Below are 12,827 nucleotides of genomic sequence, written 5' to 3' on the forward strand. Positions count from 1 at the left end.
TCTAACGATTTGGATGAAATTTTGGATTTAATTGTAGTTTTGCATTCTAAGTTCATCTACATCAGTGTTTTTCTGTAAAAACACGATTTTTTACAAAAAACAGTTTTTTTAATACAAAGTCTAATTGAGTTAAACCTTAAAATTTTAAACTTGCTTAGGGTTGCCAGGCTTGGCTGATATTGGCCACTTTGGCTCATTTCAAATACACTTGACTGAAAACAAATTCAAAAGCATTATGTAAGTCGATGTAAGGCTTTTTTCTTTTTTAAGTGAAACTATTGCTTGACCGTCCTATTTTATTTTATTTTATTTTATTTATTTTCTTTTTACACTTCAAATAATTTAACATGTTTTTAAAATCACGCATCTAAATTCTATTTCGAAGAAACGTAAGTCTTGAGACTGTTTATGTTTTGTTAAGACTTGTTATCATTTGTTGGAATGTTTGTGGATCATCAGTTTTGATGGATATCATGCTGTATGTAGCATTTTCTGGCGTAAAAACTAAAAGTACTTAATCAAAAAGAAAATTTCGATTGGGATAAAATCCTGAAACGCATCATAGTATGAAAGGATTCGTTTAAAAATCGATTTCACCGTAGCAAAACTAAGGTCAAAATATTTTAATTACTGACAAGAAAATTGTATAGTGGAAACATATTGTAACGGATTCGGTGCGACTTCCACTTTCTTGAAATGAAGACACAGTTCTTGATAAAAACACAGGAGCTTTATTTACACTATGTACAGGAGAGATCGTCAACAACTGCTAAATGAATCATCAGATATTAAGTAAATATCAGTCAACACCGTAAACTCGACGGTGACACACGTATTTACATCCAAATACGAAAACAACACAGCGAAATGCCTCGCAATAAACAGAGCAAATACACTCTCAGTACAAATTCTCAATCGAAACTAACTTTTTATCCAGCGTAACGGCTTATATACACACCGAAAGAAATCTCTCAAATATTCCAAACGCTTCTGGAAAATAGTAGACCGTTATCAAATTTTATCAATGAACAAAAAAAGAAATAGGGGGTCGTAGACTTTAGCCATAGGTTAAGGGGTTGTATATTCATTACGGGAAACTATTTACAGGTTACGTTACTACAATTACTATTTACAGGATTTGTAACAATATGTAACAGATAGTTTAAAGCAAAATGTTGATTTAATTGCATTCAGAATCTTCTTTGTTTGGTACTTTAGTGTTATAAGAAGGTCGAGTGCTTAATATTTCGTTAACGTGAAGCTTTTCAAGTATATTTGGAAAAGTGTTCAACCTTAAAAAAACACATTTTGACAAAAAATAATTCTTTTAAAGCCGAGCGAGGCTCGGCCGTCCAGGTACTTATCACTTAAAGAGACCACAAACTTAACGATAGAGTAAGATTATAACTATTTTAAGTGATTTTTTTTTCACCTAAAAGTTGCAATTTTTCAACCTTGAAGAAGAAATAATGGTATTAATAATAATCCTAATTTCCAAACTTCCGGTTTTGTACTAAAATTTAAAAAAATAAAAACTTCCCGATTTTACGCATAAGCTTCCCTAATTTTCAGCTTTCGTTGTTGTCAGCTATATATTTGTCACTGTTAATACAGTGCCCGCCACTAATAAAATCAGCCGCTTTATAGAGCGATAAAGATTAATTCGAAATTTTGAATGAGTATGACAAGCTTCCTAAATGTAGTTAGTGTGATGCTGCAATTAAATAACTGATTTCTCAATCATTACTTTCAAATTCTCTTATTCAAACAACAATAAGTCAATATTTTAAGACCCTTGAGAAATTTTTAAAATGTACCTTATGTAAATTAAAATGTCAACTGTATTTTGAAACTGAACTAAAATAATACAATACAACTAGACTAAAAATAAAATACAACTAATCGTAATTTATTTCTTGTTTAGAGTATTTAAAAACCTTTTATTCTTTTCAGTGCCGGTTTATAAAATCAGCCGCTTTATAAAATCAAATGTCAACTGTATTTTGAAACTGAACTAAAATAATACAATACAACTAGACTAAAAATAAAATACAACTAATCGTAATTTATTTCTTGTTTAGAATATTTATATTTAAAAACCTTTTATTCTTTTCAGTGCCGGTTTATAAAATCAGCCGTTTTATAAAATCAAATGTCAACTGTATTTTGAAACTGAACTAAAATAATACAATACGACTAGACTAAAAATAAAATACAACTAATCGTAATTTATTTCTTGTTTACAGTATTTATACTTAAAAACCTTTTATTCTTTTCAGTGCCGGTTTATAAAATCCGCCGCTTTATAAAATCAAATGTCCTCAGAACAAATGTGATTTTAATAAGCGGCGGGCACTGTAATAAAAGTCCTGAATTTCTCCCCAGGGCCAGGAGGCAGAGGTGGTGGATGTGTCGGTGGTGGTTTCCATGGGAACGGGGCGGCCGCCCCTCGTGCCCGTCAACACCATCGACGTGTTCCGGCCCGACACCATGTGGGGCGCATGCAAGATGGCGCTCGGAATCACCTCCCTCGGCCAGCTCCTCGTCGATCAGGTTAGTGTCTTATCGTTTCAGCAACCACTTTTTCGTCAACATTCCATGTAGTGTATGACGAAAACAAGCACACTCGCATCTGTTTTTATATGAATCGAAATTTCGTATTTGTTGCTGTATTTTTTTATTTATTAATTTATTTAAATATTCTCCCGGTGGTTCTTGTTATATTGTTACTCAATAGATGGCGCCACTGAAATCAACTGCGTGCAGTTTAAGAAGTGCCATCTATTGGGTAACTAGATAACTTGAACTGTAGATTGCCTATTAGAAGAATAAATACCCTTTTATTTATTTTTTTGAATATTTAAATGACCAACGTGTATTATATAAATTTTAATACTTTCATGATGGCACTTTATGAGTTTGTCCGTAAACTTACCTCTGTTTTCATTACTTAGAGAAAAATATTCACCTGCAAATATTTATGTATCAAAGAATGCACATCTGTGCGTCTATTTAGTTCACTTAAAGCAAAAATATTTGAATTGATATTTTTATAAATATATATATATATAAAGTTACCAAAATCACCAGTCATTGGCACCTGATGATACCCCAGTGTATGACACCTTGTGATCCAGTAATTGGCACATGTTAATAGAACTAGAAAATCACTTTATTTTTCGCTTTTAGATTACATGCAAATTTTATCATCATAAGTAAAATAATTAATGTTAATTTAAAGTAGATAGTTTTACATAAATTAATGTTGAATCACACATCTTGAAGTTGAAAAAGTATTTTAGGGAAGTAAAAATAAATTTGGAGTGTTGCATGGAAAACAAATATCGAGATTATTGCTGTTTTCTTAGTTGGTACGTAGTTTTGATTTTACGAATTATAGCTATTTCTGCAGAAAAAGGAACATTAACCCGGTGATTCTAAAGGACCATAAAAAATGAAAGAATGCTGTACTGTCGCAATAGCCAAACATATCTGTTTATTATTGCTTATCTTTAAAATTTAACAGTCGGGGTGTTACCCTATATCTGCATTTAATTATCTATTTATTTAGATATTCTTCCGGTGGCTCTCGTTATATTGTTTATCAATAGATGGCGCCACTGAAATCAACTACTCTTTACGTGCAGTTTAAGAAGTGCCATCTATTGGGTAACTAGATTACTTGAACGGTAGATTACCTATTAGAAGAATACCTTTTTTTTTATTTTTTTTATTTTTTTTTTTGAATATTTAAATGACCAACTTGTATTATAAATTTTAATACTTTCATGATGATATCGAATTTTAGTGACCACTTTTTCGATAACGTTTCACCCTAGCATAATATGTGTTAGATCACACACCTGCATATACAGTGTGACAGCTTATATGTGGCACCCGTGACGTAGGTAGAATGTTCATTCCATTTGCACAATGGCATTATTCTGTCCCTCAGAGCTAAACTAACGTAAGTCCAAAATGTGGCGTTAGCCAGGCTTTAAATTGCAAATAATTGCCCTGTATTCCCGGAATTTTAAACTGTGGTTTTTCATTACGATATATTGCAGTTTAAGAAACCATCATGTGGCATAGTAAGATGTAAAGTCTGGCTGTCAGGAGATGGCCCTTGACCACGCCTTGTTTCAGAAGCTTCCATTTTCATGAAAGGGCGATAGGCATAGAAAAATTGAAGAACGGAATTCGCAAGTGTGGTTGGTATTCGTTCTAGAACCTGGATAGGTCACCTTGAAATTTCAGAGATCAGCCAAAGAGGTAAAACATTTCAAATTTGTGCGCTCAAAGTAGATGTCTCATTGGACAGATAATATTCTTATTGCAGCCTTATTTTCACCGTTTCGTTCCTCTACGATACGCACCATTGCCTCTGAAATGAGGCGTGGTCGAGTGCTATCGCCTGAAAGCCAGATTTTAACTGTTTTCATATGAATAGATATTCTTGTGTTTGTTGTTGCATTTTACCTTTATTACTTATTTATTTCGGTATTCTTCCGACAGGCGCTCTTGTTATCTAGTTGCTGAGTAGATGGCGCCACTGAAACCAACTGCTCTTTACATGTAACGTAAGTGGCGCCATCTGTTGATTAACTGGATTACTTGAACGATATTGGAGGAATACCTTTATTTATTCACATACTGCAGACTCCCGATTATCCGCGAGCGGTTTATCCGCGGGGCGGATTATCCGCGAATCAATCAACAATCACGAACATGTATTTTCGCAGTAAAAAGCGAATACGAGTGTTTTTTTTTTTTTTGAAAAATTGTAAATTTACACTCAGTTGTTTTTGCTTGATTGATTTGATTTAATTTTATTATTGTTATTATTATTTTTTTTTTTTTTTTGTGCGTTCTTCATCGTACATACACTTGTTTGTCATCGATGTTAAGTTCGGTTGGGCAAAAATACAAAACGTTTGTACTGTACTCTCTATATATTTTCACTGTTTGCAGAAAGTGTTATGCATCCATACAGTTAAGAATTTGAGATAGGACAACTTTTACCTGATTTGTCCCCCACTTTAGTCTTTTTGCGGTTATCCGCGATTTTTATTACCCGCGGCACTTGTGCCACCCAATTCCGCGGATAATCGAGAGTTTACTGTCGATAACACACGTGTGTACATAATTTTAATACCGAACAATATCCGATAACTGCTGCTTTCTTCAACCCACTTCTACGAAAACAAAGTGCCCCGCAGTCTCAATTTTATTTAAAAAAATGCTGTAGTTGTTTTAGCCCCGATACTTGCACAGTGGCGTAGCTAGACCCGACTTTCGGGGGGGGGGTTACTTCTTTTATCTCTCTCTCTCTATATATATATATATAATATATGTATATACATTATATATATATATATATGTGTGTGTGTGTATAATCGCTTGGAATTTTTTCCTTTTCTTCTTTTTTTTCTCTTCTCTCTTCTTTTTCTCTTTTTTTTTTTTTTTTTTGAGACTAACTTTTCGGGGGGGGGGGCGGTTTGTCCCCAAACCCCCCCCCCTTAGCTACGCCCCTGTACTTGCATACCATTTTCATAGTTTAGTTTGCGATACTATCGTTTCTTCTGCTGGTTAAAAGTATCATGCAAGCCCGATGAAATGTCTACCCCTTAGGCTTGCTTCTTTACACACCTCCATCATAGAAGTTGTGTGTTAGAAACACGACGACCAATATGATGTCATCGAATTCATTTATTTTTGAAATACGACCGAGTGGCATAAGTAACAACAATTATGTTGTTGTTACTTATGTTGTTGCCACTCGGGGACCCGAGCCCGAGACTACTCGATTTCAAGGCAGAGTTTCCGTTTACTCGAGCACCTATTAAGGTAGAAGTCCGATTTGGTTCAGACAACACACGATAGATGGCAGCATCATCAATGGACAGTTCAATAATTTAGAACCAGACCAGAAGGCGAATAACTCATGACTTAGCATCCCCAGAGGTGTCCGTTTCACTTGGAGGACTTTGTGACCCACACCCCACAATGAAGACGGTGGATCTTCGACCGGCTAGTATCGAACCAGAGACCGCCCGGTCACGGATCTGATGCCTTACCGATCATCGAAATGCATATTGGAGCTTGTCCATAAATAATTTCCTCCTTTTTTTCTACATATTTCACCTTCCCCTCCCCATATTTTTCATAAAACACCGTTATAGTGTGTTTAATGTCGCATCTATTGTTAAACGTAATTCTGACATCGTCCGCACATCACGTTCGCCACGTAAAGCGGACATACGTACGTTTTCGGAAAAGGGAGAAGCATTCAAACACTGCGAACGCGAGTAACACATGGCAGTACTCTCACCCAATAGAGAGAGCGCCCTCATCTCTTGGAGACCAATGACATGCGACTCCCAACTCTACGAACGGCAGAGACGTCAGATATCTCGTCACGTTGACGGGTCCCGTACAATACGGCTTGCTGTCATGGCAACGTCGACCAAAATCTGATTTTAGGGAGAAAAAAAAGCGAAGCTGACGTTCCGCACGGACGACGTCTGAATGTTGCTTTAGTTAAATGTCTCCGCGCCACATTTTCACGAACCCCCCCCCCTCAAAGCTTTTGGACGACCCCTTTGTGATATTCCTCCGTCTTTTTGTCTCCCGCAGGCGACCCAGACGGACGGGCGCGTGACGTCACGCGCTCTGGCGGTGTGCGGCATGCTGGGCGTGCCCTACTTCCGGCTCAACCCGCAGCTGACGGAGGGCGTGGCCCTGGACGAGACCAACCCCCGGGTGCTGGTGCGCATGCTCTGGGAGACGACGGCCTACATGCGCAGCATCAGGCAAGACCTGGACCACATCAGGACGCTGCTGCTCGTGGACACGCCCTGAGCAGCGAAGCCACGCCCACCCCGGACGAACCACGCCCTACCGAGCAGGACTTCGCGTCGGTAGCAACGAATGCAATACACTCTGTTCGGCGAAAAGATAGACTGAACGTAAACAAATGGGTTACCGGGAGGTTCGCCATTTGGGGACAGTTTCTTTGCAAGTTTTATTGCAATTGGTTTATTTATTATTATTTTTTAAAAGTAATGTAAGCCAATATTCACCGTCTGCGACCGAAAGTAAACGAAGAGTTCCCAGAAGACTTACAACTTCGAGGATTTCTCTGCAGTTTTATTTGCATTTTTTTTTTTTTTTTGAAATATATAGTCAGTCTGATTGGCATTGATTAGTTATTATCCACGCCAAACAAGTGGTCGACGCCGCCAAATGGCGTATTTCTTTATTTGAGTGTAGTCGGTCTATCTTTTCCGCGAACGAGTAGGAGACTTTCGACCGTGAAGGTTTTTGGCATTGGCGACTTGTTTACGTCTGTATATTTTTACGTTAACTCCCTTCTCTTAAAGGAAAGCAGCTTTCGTTCTGCTGCCATATATTCACTCGCGTCGTGAAGGAAAAACAAGGCGTCAAAACACTCCCCCCACCCCCGCAATTGTGGATTTCAAAGTTTTGAAATAGTTACGAAAGCAAAAAGTAGGGTGGGTATTCAGTGTAATTTTAAGCCAAAGGAAAAAGTGTTTCGTGATCACGTGAGTTGCCAGGACGTTACCATTTTCAAATGCTTTCGCCATATTTATGCTAAAAAACCTTCAGCCCATAAGTGAGTTGTTATTGATAATCAACCACTCGCCCAGTAGCACGACTACGTTTCAAGTTTTTCAGCTTCAATATCTTATCCCTGCATCTTGTTTGGAACATTTAAACATGAATATCCACACACTTGTTAATGTGTGGAACAAGAAACGGCAAAATAAAAAAAGACTAAAGTTTTAAAAAACTTCAACCATTTTCGGATTAACGGGTTTGTCGATGAATGAGGTTCCGAAAATTGCAATCCATTCACTAAGGTGCGGTCATATTCACCAAGCGATACGAACCTCTGGGAGACAACCGAACCGTGCCTTCTTCAGCCAATCAGGAGGCAAAAATCGGGCGTCTGACGGAGTACATAGCCTCAGTACATAACTGTTAACGCGACGACGTTTTAGTGCTATTGGGCGGAGCGATTTTTCGCCGACTACAGCAGAAGACAGACTTCTTTTGTGCTGCTCTTGAAAAGACTATGATGTAGAGAAGACCCTTCTGAAGTTTGAAAATCGTGATATGAAGTGTAAAGGAGTGTGGACGGAAGTCCTGTTGTGATACAGTAGACGCCTCCTTAGCTGAATCTTTGAATTTCCCCCAGGTCCTCCCCTCTGTTTGTTCCTATCTTGGAAAAACTCTGCACTTCAGTTTTAAGTAAAGGTTTTCAAAGCATTTCTTTTATAAAAGCTTTTCATTTTTCCAGGGCCCGACTAACTAAAAATGAGGCCCAAGGCCCACAATAATTCGGAGGTCCCCTGAAATCTATTATTTTAAAAATGTGTATTTTTTGTATAGTTGCAATGCCATGAATAATTCTTTAAGTAATTTGGGGCCCCTTTGGAAGAGGGGGGCCCCAGGCCTAGTAGACTTGTGAGGCAATCAGGTCCTGCATTTTTCCATTCCCTAGAGAATTTCGACACCTCTTTTTCCACTAACTAGAGACACCTGGGCTCTCACGATGCAAAAGATGCACTAGGAATTTAATTTAGCCTAGAGTATCTAATCCAAATAGATAGTTTAGGATTCTTTTACCACAATCACAGGACACGGACGCCGACGATTTTTCGAATCTTTTAAAATCCATGGCTGGGACCTGGTTTTGAACCACCAGGGGTGCCTATATCCCCCCCCCCCCAAAAAAAATCTCAACTCTTTCCCTTTTGAATTATTTAAAATATTTTTCTTTTTTGTTCCCTCTTATTTTATTTACTTTTTTCTTATTTTATTTATTGATTTTTAATTATTACTATTTTATTAGAAAATTTCTCTGCTACGCAATGATATATACACACATAAACTAAATAAATAAATGAAATGTAAACAGAATAAAATAAAATAAATAATATAAACAGGGGTGTTTGTGAGTTCATCAAAAAATACCTGAAAGTTTTAAAGCGAGAACGGGGAGGGGGGGGGGGTAATCTTTGGCCCCTATTACTTAAGTGCACCTTTGCCAAAGTATTATATAGTTCTGAGTCAAAATATTGTGTGTACATGTGATTAAGTTTTTAATGGGTTACAAAATTACTTTTGGGGTGGTGCTGGTGTTATACAAATTATCATGACATTTGTCCATCTTAAGGGATAGGTGTCCATCTTAAGGCTCTTGCAGGTATATTTGATGAGTATTATATAATTTTAAAAAATTGCGGAGGTAGGGAGATAAAAGCATAACCAAAAAAAAAAAAACATAATTCCGGTATTTTCGGACATAAAAATACCGGAAATTCGGTAAAATACCGGAACATAATCAACCCTATATAAATTAAAAATAAATCAAGAAATAAATTTCATTAAATAAATTTTAAAATCCCCCCCCCCCCCCCGTGGCCACCCCTGGAACCCGCGACCTCGGGCGTGACCTGCCGACGCTTGACCCCTAAGCCACCTAGTCAGCTATTTACACTACTTACAGATGCGCAAACGCGATGCGCTCAACTCGTTAAGGAGGCGTCTGCTGTCGGAATGTGTCATCTTTTAGCGTCTTTCAGCGCAACCTTAGTGCGCCATCTTGGAATTTCTCGTCGTAGTGTTCGTTCCATTCACCCTCGTTGCCTTTTGCGGAGATGATCTTTGAAAAATCTTTTCACTTACTGTGTTGTCGAAAGTTTGTATTCTTCGATCATTAAAAGTTGAGTACCGTATGCGTCTTTTCCTTTTCACAACACAATTCTTTTTCAGCGGGAGAACGGGTGATCTAGCTTCTCAAAAGATGGCGCCACTTACGTTGCGTATTTGATTTTGGTGGCTCCATCCATTGAGCAACTACATTACTTGAGTGATAAATCACTTGTTGGGGTAATACTGGAAAATGACGTATTTAGAGTCAGAATAATTGCAATTTTGTTTATATATGAAAAAATTGGAAATTAATTTTGACAAGAATACTAATTTAAATTAAAAAAAAAAAAACACTTGAATCCCAGGGCCTTATAATGTATCAAAAAAAACGATAAATAAATATACAGTCGGACCTCCGTATATCGAAGTAGCAAATTACCGGGAAAAACTTATATAGACGATATATAGAACTTTCGATATATAGAAACGATCTTATTTTATCATAAAAATCTAAAAAATTAAAATTAAAGCTAATTTTCGTGTATGAAATCCAATTTCTAATTTATACGAGCATCGAATTAAATGAAAGTTAATAATTGAAAAATTAATAGAAATGACATTTTTGCGCCTTCATACATCTTCATTCTTCGGCAATTAACTTGATCCGCAACATGAGGGGATTTTTGTTTGGACAATAATCGAGAGAAAAGTTTACTGAATCTAAAAAGAATAGGAATGATAATCAACCGACAAAAGGGATAACTTGGAACAGATTTTACGGTGTTACTGGTTACAACTAAGATTTGAAATAAACTTGTGGGAATTTAAAAGCTCCAGATCGGAATAACGACCTATCTACACACCACTCAACCCCAGATTCCTTATGAGTTCCGTAGCAACCTTTAGTGAACATCATTTTCTCCCCTAAACTGTATTTTTCGTGAGACAAACGGTCAAAATGGAAAAAAAAAAAAATTCTACAAATGTCTCGAAAAAAATTTCGATATATAGAAACAATTTTTCTATGTAATGAACATAGAAATTTGCTGGGATTTCGATACATAGAAAATTTCGATATGTGGAAGTTCGATGTATGGAGGCTTGACTGTGCATCATATAATATAAATACAGTCAAATCTCGACAGCTCGAAGTCCCGACCGGCTAAAACGTTCGAGTTATGGGAAGTTTCCACAACAGTCTCAAAAGTTTGGCACCCAATGAAAGGATTGAGATGAAGGAATATTCGAGTTACAAACTTAGAGTTATCGCGATTTGACTGTAGATAACAGAGGGAAAACACGTGATAGAAACAGTAGCCCAGCCAGAAATTATTATCAGAGTGGGGTTTTTGGTCATAACCGCCCTTAATGCGTATACAAAGTATTGTATTAGGATTGGCTACATGTATGTAAAATAAGGATTCTGGGAGGGGTTTAAACCCCAAAAAGTTCCCCCTGGCTGCGCCACTGTAAAGGAGAGATTATTTAGGTTTTTGATTACAAGAGTTAGTGGTGTAGCCAAGGATTATTTATTATCACTCATAAAAACATTACGGTTTATTTGCATATTTTGCTACTTGAGCGTAATATTTATTTATTGTAGACAACAATTTAAGTTAACTTTTTAGTCCCTAAAAGTAACAACTTGACCATAATTACTCGATTATATACCAATTTATAATAGAGTTCAAATACGTTTTATAATTTAATGCACAAATACCCTTAACTATTTGTGTATTAAAATTATAAAACGACAATGCATTTGTTTTAGATATTTAATTCAGTGCCTTTTTAACGATTCCGTATTTTAGAATGATTGGTTTTACCGGAAAGGATTTCAGTTTCAGATTTTTTGCCAGGCATCTAAGTTTGATTAATTCATCATTAATTAGAGATATATTTAGAGGGGCATTAACTTTTATATTTGAAATGTTTTCTTTTTCCAAAACGCATTAGCATATCAGAGGAGCTACTGAACTCGAAATAACTTCGAGATCTGAAGTTAAAATGTACACTGTTATCCGAACGCAAACGTTTACACATTGTTTTTTCAATAAATTAAAAGTCAAACGTATCTCTTTCTATATCATATTTGTCCGCAAAATCTAACTCCAGATCATGTGCGGGGTGGTTGATTTTTTAATTTACCTCTATACGTATATATAATTTACACATGCTTGGGGGGGGGGGGGTGCCCCCTCATTTTCAGATTTGTCCAAGGAGGTACCCTAACATAATCCTGTCCTTTTCCGTTAAAAGAATTATTCTAAAATTGCGTTTTTAAACTTCAAATTCGTAGTAATTTCGGGGCAAAGTTCAAAACCCCTTCTCCCTAACATGAGCGAAGATCGTCTAAAATTGCACGTTTTTGGAACTTCAGTTTCGAAAAATGATCGGAGGAAAGTCGCTCTGAACCCATTTTTTCCATCAACCCTTCGTGAAATGTCAACAATAAGACTTACATCTTGCAAAATAAACGAGCCTCAAAACTCGTCCTCCTAACATCACCAAAGATCGTCTGAAATAGCCCTTTTGAAACTTCCGATGCAGGGTCAGTCTTTGCTCCGTGCTAGCTTTCTTTTCCCTGCATAAAAGCGCTGAAAAGACATTTGCACGACGGCGCCGATCAGACTTGGTGCGGGACTAACTGGGACACTAACTCTTTTAACCCCGGTAAAAAATTGAAAAGGACTTTTTTTTTTTTAAAGAATGACGTTCACATGGCTCGACGCGAAATAGGCTTCTACACACAATGCACACTCAATCAACAGAAAATCGCTATTTTTGGACTTCCTTCTGAAGAAGTCGAAAAATTTCTGGAAGTCCTTCTAAAAAGGAAGAAGTTTCTAGAAGTCCTCTGAGGCATAGAAATGTACGAAGGATTTTGCAACAAAGCAGTGGTACATTAGGCTAATACAGTGGCGCCTAACCTTATCTTACCCGCGACTGCTCGTACCTCATGCTAAGATGAATCTCGCGTGCCCAGAATTAAAACGTTATTTAAATAATTTTATCACGTGGGAAACTGCGGTAGAACAAAGAAATGACTAACCTTGAACCAAAACGAAGACGATCGATTTGTTTTGGAAGGTTTTACGGAACAGCGATTCTCAACCGAACCCCCGAACAACGACAAAAGAAGAAAC

General features: G+C 37.0%; 1 protein-coding gene across 1 annotated transcript in view; it reads left to right on the top strand.

Annotated features, from left to right (window-relative positions):
• The window catches only part of LOC129232819 (85/88 kDa calcium-independent phospholipase A2-like), a 136,303-nt gene extending 129,412 nt beyond the window's left edge, over window positions 1–6,891 (top strand). The window contains exons 12-13 of the mRNA XM_054866918.1: window positions 2,386–2,553; window positions 6,637–6,891. Of these exons, the coding sequence (XP_054722893.1) occupies window positions 2,386–2,553; window positions 6,637–6,861 (393 nt within the window). The 3' untranslated portion in view covers window positions 6,862–6,891. The remainder of the gene's footprint in view (window positions 1–2,385; window positions 2,554–6,636) is intronic.
• The last annotated feature ends 5,936 nt before the right edge of the window (window positions 6,892–12,827 follow it).

This window comes from Uloborus diversus, unplaced genomic scaffold (genome assembly GCF_026930045.1).
Source record: "Uloborus diversus isolate 005 unplaced genomic scaffold, Udiv.v.3.1 scaffold_14, whole genome shotgun sequence".
In the NCBI taxonomy this organism is placed as follows: Eukaryota; Metazoa; Arthropoda; class Arachnida; order Araneae; family Uloboridae; genus Uloborus; species Uloborus diversus.